The sequence below is a fragment of the Mycetomoellerius zeteki genome, unplaced genomic scaffold (assembly GCF_001594055.1).
Source record: "Mycetomoellerius zeteki isolate Tzet28-1 unplaced genomic scaffold, Tzet1.0 scaffold36, whole genome shotgun sequence".
Taxonomy (NCBI): domain Eukaryota; kingdom Metazoa; phylum Arthropoda; class Insecta; order Hymenoptera; family Formicidae; genus Mycetomoellerius; species Mycetomoellerius zeteki.
The window spans coordinates 341408-354435 of NW_017257349.1; the positions used below are offsets into that span (position 1 = coordinate 341408).

General features: G+C 29.1%; 1 protein-coding gene across 1 annotated transcript; it reads left to right on the forward strand.

Annotated features, from left to right (window-relative positions):
* Positions 1-1281: 1281 nt before the first annotated feature.
* Positions 1282-12119, forward strand: LOC108725771 (maltase 1). Its single transcript, XM_018452982.1, has 10 exons — positions 1282-1339; positions 5045-5264; positions 5379-5558; positions 9458-9615; positions 9864-9998; positions 10317-10522; positions 10663-10861; positions 11106-11560; positions 11658-11798; positions 11999-12119. The coding sequence occupies exons 2-10, from the start codon at positions 5093-5095 to the stop codon at positions 12117-12119; spliced, it is 1767 nt and encodes a 588-aa protein (XP_018308484.1). The 5' UTR covers positions 1282-1339; positions 5045-5092.
* Positions 12120-13028: the final 909 nt, after the last annotated feature.

Genomic DNA, 13028 nt, shown 5'->3' on the forward strand with positions numbered 1-13028 from the left:
GGAGAGAGTTAAATATCTTAAAGTTCATCGACTTGGTCCAACTATGCTTTAAACTTTTCGTATGCAATTGCGGAGTCCATCTCATCGACGATCTTTATCTAAAGGATAAGAATAAATTATGTACAAGATAGTCGGTGTGTTCCTTAGAAAACAGTTCTGCAGATTATAGAATTAAGAGATTAAAAAGTGGTTTCATGAACGGTGAAAACATGCGATGTGTACATCGCTTCACTGTAAAACTGCTTTTAAAGTTTAATATAGTGAACTGTTTTATAATGGGAAATAAACGAAGCTATTGTCCTACACCACGAGTACCATAATTTATAATCAGTATAAATGAGTCACTGATACGCATCTAATCTAATCTGATCTAATTACAAAACAATTTTTCTGACAAAATTCCGCACTCTGTCTTGATTTAATGAGAATCGAGGCACTTGTCTCCGGAAGAAAGCAATCTAAATTTAGAGCTATTGACGCATTACGTGGTGTAGGATGATCAATTAATTAACGGCTGCATCGGGCAGCAAGCGCAGGACACGCACGTTGTGAGTTTTATACCGTGTAAGCGCGACATACATACTGCTCGCCAGTAGACATACATACACGTGTATATATGTATTGTTATGTTATTGCCTAATAATTACGAAATAGAACGTTATGAGAATTATAATTCTTATTCTTTCTTTTTCCTCTTGATCAGTCCAAATCTGTCCAAAAAGATTGTTCAATTACGTCAGTATCTATTCTGATTTAATGCTTTCATGCTTTTGAAATAATCGCGATAAATAAAAAAGTGGAAATCAAGGATGATCGCATCAATTATATCATTTTATCAATAAATCAGATTATTATCATTAAAGAGTTTTTCATGTCACAATTTGTTGGCATGCGCGATTCGATAATAACGTCACAGCTTCGACCTATTCGCTATCATAAAAATATTATACATTATAATATAGAAGAGAACTATGTCTTATGTATGTGCAATTAGCAAATTGCTTTATTATCAATTTGTAATTAATATTTAATATCTAATTTTTTATTATATTGTGTGATTAATATGTGCTAATTTTTCGTCGAATCTTTGCATTACTATTATTTTGTTTTTGACCGTGATTAACTATCCCTACCCTATATTATAACAGTCAATTTCAATCGGGACAGCGATTGATAACATAGTTATCTGCGTCATGCAGAATTTTAACGCGTCATTTTTTCATCATTCACAAGAGGACTATGTTAAGAACGACATTGTAATATTGAAAAATATTTAAATTGATTGTGATCATCAAGAAGTGCAATTAAGAGAGGAATCGTAAGATTTATTACCTCAGATGTGAGTTTCTTTAATAATAGATATTGCGATGTATTGAGATATATAACATTAATTTTCAAAAACAATAAGTAATGCCGATATGAGCCAACACAGATTCGAGTGTACAAAGAATTGGAACTAGTACGGTTTTATAACGGATTCTATAATTATAACGTGCATATTATTTAACGAAATTTCATAAGACGGGCATCCGTTACGTACACGGAAAGAATTTTTTCTTAGAATTTATCTTCAAAATATGACAGTCGTGGGACAACATTGTATTTCGAAAAATTTTAATGTAAATCTCTCTCATTCATTAATAAGACTGCAATAAAGTATAAAATAAGTTTGATCAATTTTACTGAAGTGCATGGTAAAAATTTTTTAAATATTGTATTGTACCACAACTATCATATTTTCAGAGTAAATTTTAAAAGAAAAATCTCTCCGTGTATCATTGTTTCGTCATTGGCAGCTCCATTCACAATTTAGCTTCGTTTTTACATAAAATTATTCATAAAAGTTTACCGCGGGCTGAAAGCGCTATTGACAATAGTTATCATCTGAATAAAAACATTTCAAAACTGACTACATCTGATAATACTCTACTTTTATCTTTGGACGTAGTCTCGCTGTTTAACAATGTACCAATTGACTTAGTTTTAGAAGGTCAAGGAGATCTCAAGGAGATGGAGTCTTATTGAGAGGAATACTGACATTTCAAAAACCGAATTTTTTTAAAGCATTAAAATTAGTTCTCAATTCTACGTTTTTTGTGTTTAATAAAAAATTTTATAAACAAATTTTTGGAGTACCTATAAGTTCACCATTATCTCCCATAGTGTCTGATATAGTTATGCAAGAGTCGTGTTCGTTAAAAAAACTTTCTGGAACTCCTCTCTTTTATGGTAGATATGTGGATGACATTGTTTTAATTCTTAATACTTTGAATATTGATAAAATTCTAGATACTTTTAACTCTTACCATCCGAGACTAAGATTCACTATAGAATTTGAGGGCAATACTTTGAATTTTTTGGATGTTTGTTTGATTAAGAAGGAAAATTCTCTCATTTTTTATTAATATCGTAAGTGTACTTTTTCGGGTCGATTTTTGAATTATTCTTCTTGGCATCCTCTATCTCAAAAGATAAGGATAATTATCAGTTTAATTGATAGGGTTTTACTACTATTGCATCCTAGTTTCCATTATAATAGTTTTGATGATATCATATTATAATGGCTCAATAATAATACAGGCTTGTAAAATTAGAGGTGTTGAAAGTTGATTGGGATTTAACAATGTTTTCTTATGTAATTTTTTGAGCTGAATCCGAATCCGGCTGCGGAATTGCTCTATCAGGTCAAGATTTTGAAATATCCTAACTTAAAACTGCCAAAAAAGCCGTTATCAACCATATTTTAAATTAAATTAAAAATTAAGAAAATTTTTGTTGTGAAATCTATCAACGGTATCATTTACTACTATATGGCCCCTTCAAAATTCATTTTGAACCATCTCAAAGCGATTTGTTCTTTCGGAGATATTATACTTATTCAAAGTTTAATGAATTGTACCTCTAGGAGCTTAATCTGTACACCGTTGTATTAGAACAAACTGTATTTCTGAACAGATTAGCAGACTCTTCTACCTTTTGTCACAGAATATTTTTAAATTTATGAGAATTGTTATACTTTCACAGTTCATGTCTGAGAGAGTCGTGAGAGAGTCATGAGAGAGAGAGAGAGAGAGAGAGAGAGAGAGAGAGAGAGAGAAAAAAAAAGAGACAGCAACATAAAATACTAGTAAGACATGAACTGTGAAAGTATAACAATTCTCATAAATTTAAAAATATTCTGTGACAAAAGGTAGAAGAGTCAACTAATCTCTGTCCAGAAATACAGTTTGTTCTAATATAACGGTATACAGATTAGGCTCCTAGAGGTTTAATGAACAATTTAATGAACTTTGAATAAGTATATCTCCAAAAGAAAAAATCGCTTTGAGATGGTTCAAAATGGATTTTGAAGAGGCCATATAGTAGTAAATGATACCTTTGATGGATTTCACAACAAAAATTTTCTTAATTTTTAATTTAATTTAAAATATGGTTGATAACGGCTTTTTTGACAGTTTTAAGTTAGGATATTTCAAAATCTTGACCTGATAGAGCAATTCTGCAGCCGGATTCGAATTCAGCTAAAAAAATTACATAAGTAAACATTGTTAAATCCCAATCATCAAAACCATGCAGGCCTGTGTAATAAATAAACACAAAATAACAATGTAAACACTGTAACATGTTAAACATTGTAAACACTGAGGCCTAATAAAAAGGTCGAAACGTTTGTTTAATATTCGAATATATTATAATTTGGCTCGTACTCCTTATTGTTATTTTGTGTTTATTTTGATAATATCATTAAAATTCTACTAAACAATGGTTATCTTTTGACTTTAATCTTTTCAACTATTAAGAAAAGATTTTATGAAAAGTTTAATCAATTAATGTAGTATTTGCCAAGAACACAATGAACAGTTTTTGGAAGTGAACAAAAAGCAACGGTTCTTCACGGCACCTTTCATTCCCTTTATATCTGACAAAATTAAAAATTTCGTTAACAAGGTGCCTTTAGTACGCATGGTATATCAATAAGTTAAATAACTTTATTAAGATACTAAAAGATATTCTGCCAACGTTGTCTCACTCCAACATGGTTTATAAAATTGATTGTAAGGAGTGTGATGCGTCATACGACGGTCAAACGAGCAGATGCTTAAAAACGCGCATCTCTGAACACAGAAGTTATATTAATAGAAACACGACGCAGTCTTCGGTCATCATAGATCATAGAATTGAATTATCTCCTACGGTTTTGATTGGGACAATGTTAAGATATTAAACAAAAAAAAGATTTTAAATAAAAGGTTGTTATTAGAAATGATTCACATAAAAAAAAATAAAAACGAGGTTCGAATTTACAAAATGACACGTTATCGTTAAACCCGTTATATGCTAATTTATTTACATGACGTAATGCTTCCTTCTCTTTATTTCGTTTTTTGGTGCTCTGTGCGATTCGTTTTGTAACTCACTGTGTGTCTATAATTGCTCGAACCATCAATATCTGAGACATGTGAGAGTGTCTCGTTCGTTTTGTTATATAAATTTAAATTAATTTGTTATAAAATTATATAAAAAAGGTTTTTAAAAATATTGACCAAATTTATCAAAATTTGTTTTTAATAGTAAATCGGATAATTTAATAATAATAGCGTTACGCACACATGGTTCTCACAACTATTTGACTTTATGTAAGTGATATTATTTTTTCATAAAATTGTGGTTCTCCGACATAATTATAAAAATCTGATTGTAATTCTTGTATAGCAAATCGGACAATTTGATGACAAAAATTCGACAAGTGGACATCTAATAGTTTGATCATTAACCCATGTATTAGAGCAATTCCTTTCATGCGTTTTTTCCGAATAATTTTTATCGTGTGATTAATTGTACTGATAAGGACCCGAACTGAAGGTCGAAACTTATACATGTATTTACTTTTTTAATAAATTGCGTAAATTACACTCGAACATCCCGTGTTGGCTCATATCGGCATTATTTATTGTTTTAGATTTAATCACTTGAGCTTATTTCATTCATTAATTTTGATTAATTTTCAACAAATTTTTATAACACAATAACTACTTTGCTTTAGACATAAGAAATTTTAGACAAATTGAAACATTACCCAACTTAATGCGCGATGTTAGCGTTTATACATTACATTACATTAATGAATATCCTCGTGCTTTGGACAAATGGAATGGATAATGAAGAGCTCGCTGATAGAGAATGGTGGGAAACCACATTAATTTATCAAATCTGGCCCAGAGGATTTCAGGACAGTGATGGCGATGGTGAGGGTGATCTAAAGGGTAGGTCACACAAATTTTTTGTTATTACTAATAGAAAATTAAATGTTTGTAAAGTTTGAAATGTTTGAAAATTTATGTTTGTAAAGTTATATTATTAATGCAATTTATTTATAGGTATTATTAGTCGACTTGATTACATCACGGATCTTGGAATCGAAACGATTTGTTTGAATCCTATTTATGTTTCACCATTAATCGATTCAGGATATGACGTCTCCAATTATATGGACGTAGATCCTCTTTTTGGGAATTTAAGTGACTTTGATAATTTGATGCGAGAGGCACATAATCGAGGTATAAAATAGTAAATAATAATTTGATATATAATTAGAAATTTATAATACTAGAATCTTTCACAACAAAAGAGACATTCAGGAAGTTTTTCATAATTTACATAAATATTGGTTATTATACATACATGTTATTTTTTCAATGTTTTATATATAATAATATTAATTTTTTAATATTATTAATATTATAAGAATAAGAATAGAATAGGAATAAGAATAGAATTTTTGCGTTTGTGTAAAACACGAGGATTATTACCTCAACATCTACAGATAAAAAACTTAACAGAATTAAAGTTTCATAATAATAAGATTAACTTACAAGCAAAAAAGAATTGTTATAGGTTAGAAATCAGGTTACTCAAATTTGAAATATCGGACGCATTTTATCAATATAGACGATTAAAATTGAGTATTAATCAGTGCACTAAAAATATAATTAGAGAATTACCGTTTACAATGATTTCTTCTCTTTTCAACATTTTTCACTAGATAGATTATACATTGCGGGAAGAAAACATATGTTCAATAAAATAAATAGGTTAGAATCAAAAGGTAATTACCATTTGAATAAAATTGAAAGTATAAAATATATTATTGCACAGTTCAGGAACAACCATCACTCGATAATAATTCTATTTCCGGGAATAATAATAATCTTTTTGAAAATAAATACAGCTTCGAAAGACCAGTTGATATTCTTGATGATCATATATATAAAATCAATTTAAATCCGTCAAAGTTTACAGTAAATAAGTTTGAATTTAAAACACTTAACAATAATTGGTTCATAAATCTTTCGAGTGTGACTTTCCCAGGGGAGGTACAATGCCTACTACAACTAGGAGAAAACTTTTGTCTTCCTCCTCACAATCCGACTAACAGAATTTTGAGTGATCTAAAGTCTTTGTTGAAAACTTGGAAAAGGAATGAATATGTAACCGATCATACATATAATTTTCTAAATTCTACTAATGCTATAATACCAAATATATGGATTGCCAAAAATACACAAAACAGGCAATCCATTACGTATCATAGTCTCATCCATTGGAAGTCCTTTACAATTTAGCGGTTTTTTTACATAAAATTTTGGACTCTTGCTTTGAAAAACCGATGGGGCACATTAAGAACAGTTTTCAACTAGCCAAAGACTTATCACACTTAAATTTGACAGACGACTCAGTCCTTGTCTCGCTCGACGTTGTCTCTCTATTCACTAATGTTCCAGTGAATTTAGTTATTGAGAGCATCGAAAATAGGTGGCTGAACATACAAAATAATATCAAACTACCCAAAACTGAATTCGTCAAAGCTGTGAGGTTAGTGCTCAGTTTTACGTTCTTTAGTTTTAACAATAAAATTTATAAACAATCTTATGGAATCCCCTCTGTCCCCTTTAGCAGCGAATTTAGTCATGCAGGAACTTGAAAAAGTATCGCTTAATAAGTTAAAATTTACACTAGGGTTTTATTATAGATACATGGATGACATCGCTCTCTCGATAAAAGAACAGAATATCGATATCTTGGTGAAAGAATTTAATGATTTCCATCCCAGATTAAGATTTACAATGGAGTTGGGGGGGAGGATAGATTGAATTTTTTGGACTTGACTTTAATAAAAGAAGGAAACAATTTAATACATGACTGATATCACAAGCCTACATTTTCAGCACGTTTTTTAAACTTTTTTTCGTGTCATTCTTTATGTTACAAAGTGGGCATTATCAATAGTTTGATTGACAGGATGCTCTATTACATCCCAGATTCCATTGCAAGAATTTTGAATTTATTATTAACATATTAATGAATAATGGATACCCTTTGGACTTAATTTTCAAAAATATTTAAAAAAGAGTGATATCAAAGTCTAAACTTTGCAGTAGAACAGAAGCAGTTTCAAATAATAATAGACAGAATAACAAGATTAAATATTTCACCATACCTTACGTTCCATCTATCTCTGACAAAAATTTCATAGATTTTTTAAGAATAATCGGTTCATAAGATTAGCATTTACTGGGATCAACAAATTGAATTCTTTCATCAAGGGGCAGAAGGACAGATTATCAACTATGACACGTTCTAAAGCCGTAATCACACTAGCGATTACCGATTGGATTGAGATTGCGATTGGCGATTGGCGATCTACAATCATTCAATCACACTGACCAACACTGACGATTGTAAGAATTGTGGCCGCTAATATATTGTGTCTGTGAAAAATAGCATCGAAAAAATGCCAAGAAATATTAATCAATATTGGCAACTGCACGAGCAAGAATTGATTGTGATAATTATTATGCTCCTTGCAAATAATACCAACAAGAGAATTTGGATGCATCGATGAATAGCAAGAAGAAAGGAGAAAGGATTACATCATAACCTTTTCTTGGAACTCAGTCTAGAACTCAGTCTAGACATTATACACATAAACTTATATCCTTGTATCAAGTGTGACACTTTAGACTACAATTTAATATATTGTATTATCGAGACACATGTGCTTTGATATCACGTGATTAAAATCACAATATTTTATTGGCTACGATTGGCCGACAACTGCGATTAACGATTAGAAAATAGAGCATTGTCTAAACGGCAGTCATTAATCTCAATCGGATCTCAATCGGTTACTGCTTTGCTTTGATTGGTTGAAAAGTAATCGCAATCATCAATCGCAATCTCAATCCAATCGGCAATCGCTAGTGTGATTACGGCTACGTCGTATACAAAATCAATTGTCAAAATTGCGATGCCTCCTATGTGGGGCAGACAAAAATATTGTTAAAATCAAGAATAAGTGAACATCGAAACCACATCAATCGAAATACTACATCGCAGAACGTTATTACAGAACATAGAATTGAGCACAATCATGAATTCGATTGGGACAATGTTCGGGTTTTGGACGAGGAAAGGAGTTATAATAAGAGATTAATCTCTGAGGCAATTTTTATCAATAAACAAAGAAACGGATTAAACTTGCAAAATGACACAGATTTAATGACGGAAACCTCTCGAGGTGTCAAATTCTGATTTTAATGAAACTTTGTGAACTTGTAGCTTACATAAAGAGATGAATTTAGAAAATATCAGTTGCGGCTAAAAAACGATAAGCGTACGTAAAAATGTAAGCTGCAAGTTCACAAAGTTTCAATAAAATCAGAATTTTACACCTCGAGAGGTTCCCTTGTGAGTCCATTGTATTATGACCTAGTCGCTAAAGATTGACGTAACTCTGTTTAATTTCTGCTGATAATATGTATATTTTTATGTACGTTTATTTTTTTACTTTTTATGTTTACATTTAATTTTTATCGGCGGACAAGCTCTCTATTTCTCCTATAATATTTCCATTGTACTTGATTTTCTCATTACAACGATATCACTCTCTGTATTAATATCTTTGTAACAGATCATCGTTAAGCTTTTCGCTACATAAGTTTTTAGTAATTTTGATTAATATAGTTTTATTATAATTAACTAAATTTCTTTTGAATCAATTATTTTAGTGGAATTTTTTCAACATGGACTGTTTGTATATTCTGTAAAATATATATATATACAGACGACTTTTTGGAGATTTAAACAGCGACGATAGTTTAACGATGTTTTGACGATCGAGCGTTTTTTACTTAATTTGACATCATAAAATTATCTTTAAACACGTATTTTCTACACTGAAGAGGACCCAATACCAGGGTTGAAACGTCTGTATCACATTTTTTAATATACATTTTGAATTACACACGAACAACTGGTGTCGGCTCACATTTGGCATTTCCTTTACATCACGTATTTAATCGTTTAATTTATTTGGAGAGCCTTTCGTATTTTTAATGTTATTATTAATTTTTTAATCACTATTTATTTGCTATAATTTTATTATTAATCTTTCTAGGATTGAAAGTCATTCTGGATATTATTCCTAATCATTCCAGTCATCAGCATAAATGGTTCCAGTTATCGGCAAAAAATGTTCAACCGTATACTGATTATTATATCTGGACCAACGGTAGCATCGATAAAAACGGCAAAAATATTCCACCAAATAATTGGGTATATTTTCCTCAGTTTTTTATGTTTTTTCAAATGTAATGTTCAACGTTTTTTAATTAGATTGTTTTTATAAAGGTCAATAATTGAAAATTTAAAAAAAAATACAATTACATGCAGAATTTGAGAAAAAAAAGGGAAAGATTATTTCTTGATATAATCGATGAATTTTTAAATTTAAATATAATTTATATAAATAATAATTAAAAAATCAAATAAAATAAACATATCTTTTTATATCTTTGGCACAGATAAGTACATACAACGTCGTAAATGGTTCTGCATGGTCATGGCACGATGGAAGACAACAATGGTACTATCATAAATTTCATAGTTCTCAGCCAGATCTTAATTTGAGAAACGAGAACGTGATTAAGGAATTAATGGTAATTCGTAGAGATTGTCTTAAAATTAAAATTATTCATGTTTTAAAAAATTCAAATTAAAAAGTAAAAAGATGAAATATAATTCAAATTTTTTACATAATATATATATATAATAATTTGTAACTTTTTAAATAACTTTAAAATGTTTAAGAAAAATTTAAAAGCAATTTAATTATTTAATCGACATATATTATTAATTTAAACAAAAATTATGCTATAAATTTAATTAATTACAATTAACATGTATATTTTAGAATTCTTATCTTGAATTCTTATTTTTTGTAAAATAATTTATAAATAATTCATTTCTTTAAACAGGATATATTTGACTTTTGGTTAGAAAGAAACGTCGATGGTTTTCGGATTAATGCAGTGCCTTATTTTTTCGAAGACAAAGCCTTAAGAAATGAATCCTTTGTGGGAAGGAATGCTTATACTTTTGGTCTTCCTGAAAGCACCGCCCTTCTTTATACATTTCGTGAACATATTGACAACTGGGTATCGAGAAATAATGCTATATCAAAGTATGATAGCTAAAGATTTTTTATCTTTAATTCTCTTTTATAATAATATTATTATAATATTAACATGTTATATTATAATATTATACATATATATATGTGCATAAATTATTAAAATTAATACGATTTAATGACATCATTAGATTGTTAATCGCAGAATCATACGATGTTTCTGATGATAATTTATTGGCATATTATGGCAATAATACGCATAAAGGAATTGCACCGTTCAATTTTAAATTTATTACACATATTCGTGACAGTAGTAATGCTACTTATATTAAACATATCTTAGAGAAATGGCTTAAATTTCTTCCGAAAAATACCAAGACTAATTGGGTGGTAAGAATTTTACATAATAAATTGATTACATAATAAATTTTACATAATAAATTGATTACATAATAAATTTTACATAATAAATTAATTCTATAAAAACTGAGAAAAATTTTATATTTATATTTTTACATTATGTGTTAATTTATGATTATATTGTTTTTGTCTAATTTAAAGAGAAAATACGTTAATTTAAAATATTAATATATTTTCTCTTTTAATTACAAACTTAATTATCTTTTAAATATAGTTATCAAATCATGACAATTCAAGAGTAGCTTCAAGAATTGGGCTCAACCGAATCGACGGCCTTCACATGCTTAGTCTTCTATTGCCTGGACAAGCATATACATATTATGGCGAAGAAATAGCTATGTTAGACACAAAAATACTTTGGAATAGTACTATTGATCCCATGGGTTGTGCCAGAGGCATAAATGAATACAAATATTTTTCAAGAGATCCAGCTAGGACTCCCATGCAATGGAATTCCAAAAATTCAGCTGGTTTCTCTATAAATAAAACCACATATCTCCCCATTCATCCTAATTATGTTAATAGAAATGTAGAAATTCAACAAAGTAGAAAAAGTAGCAATTTGAAAACGTATAAGAAGCTGGCTATTTTAAGGAAACAGCCAGTTTTTACAGATGGAGATTATGAATTTGCAAGTTTAAATAATGATCGCGTGTTGGTGTTAAAGAGGTTGGTATATACAATATTTATAGATAGTAATAGATAATATCTTATCAGCTAAAACAGAATATTTTTTCAATTAATTACTTCTTTTATTAATAATTAGGTCTTTGAAAAATTATCCAGTGTATTTTATCGTAATTAATTTGGGTCTACGGCAAGAGAAAGTTAATCTGACTTCAATTCATACTAATTTAAATAATACTTTGAATATTATTGTGGCTTCCAGCAATGCAATTCTCGTCACGTAAGTTGTGCAGAATAATGCAAAATAATGTATAAAATAGCTTATACAAACTTTCTTATCAATCTTATAATAATGTATTTTATTAAAAATAAAATAATAATTAAGTTTTTAGAAACTATCAGTAAGTTAATGAATTTTATAATAGAAAAACTTCAGTATGTGATAGAGTTATAAATCACACCCTGTAAATCGTATTTCAGAGATACTGTGCCACAGGCTAATTTTATATTAACAGCAAATGCTGCAGTTGTATTAAAAACCGAAGAAAGACAAGAACAAACCACAACTAAAACAGTTATTACCCCAAGTATTTGTTTTTAATATATTGACATAAATAAATAAAACGTACATCAATATAAATTTATTTATATTGATATATATTAAAATAAATAGTTATTTATATTAATAGTTAATAGTTCTATCAGTATAATTAGCATTGTTACTTATTAGAAATATCATTTTAGCGACGGAAGAAGGTACTATTACTATTAATTCCACTTCTGAAAATACATCTTCAACAACTACAGTAATCAGTTCTACTGAAAACTCTACAACCGAAAGAACGACGAAAAAAGAAGAAGAAAGTTCCACAACAGAACCAGAAAATAATGCAATGTTAAATTGCGCTCCTGCGTCCTTGTTAATAATAAGTATTGTAATATTGTGCAGATTTTAAAAATATCTAAAAATCGATACAATAGAATGCTAGATATAAGCTTAATGGACGTTTTTAATCATGTATAGAATGTTTTATATATATCTTTCATCCATAAATATTTTAACTAATTTAATTTAATTTAATGTAAGTCACTAATAACTGATTAATAATAATTAAATTCTTGAGAAAGAAGTGGTTTTTTTTTTACAAATTTTGATGTAACACACTTTAATTGGTTATCTTTATATATACTTCTTCTAGCCATCGTATTTATTACGACGTATTTATTATAAATAATTGTGATAGTTTTTGAAAAGGTGCGAATTATTGAAACTATATATTTATCGGGTGCGTTTATTATTTATTTTTTAAACAATCTTATTCTCGTTCACTTGGAAACGTTTAAAAAACTATCCATGAAGCATAAAATCCATGTTAGTCATAGAAATCCGTAAACGGACACGCAGAAAAATGCACAGAAAAAAGAAGAATCCTCGATTCGCGTTGAGTTCGCAGAATGTGACCATTGCAGCAACCTACATTGATCTTATATGACCAATCGCGGTGTTGAT

Excerpts from the sequence above, each read along its gene's own strand:
- LOC108725771 (XM_018452982.1), top strand. The coding sequence starts at position 5,093 with ATGTTAGCGTTTATACATTACATTACATTAATGAATATCCTCGTGCTT. Across the intron at positions 9,999-10,316 it reads ACGTGATTAAGGAATTAATG|GATATATTTGACTTTTGGTT; the intron begins GTAATTCGTAGA and ends TTCTTTAAACAG. Across the intron at positions 10,523-10,662 it reads AGAAATAATGCTATATCAAA|ATTGTTAATCGCAGAATCAT; the intron begins GTATGATAGCTA and ends TGACATCATTAG.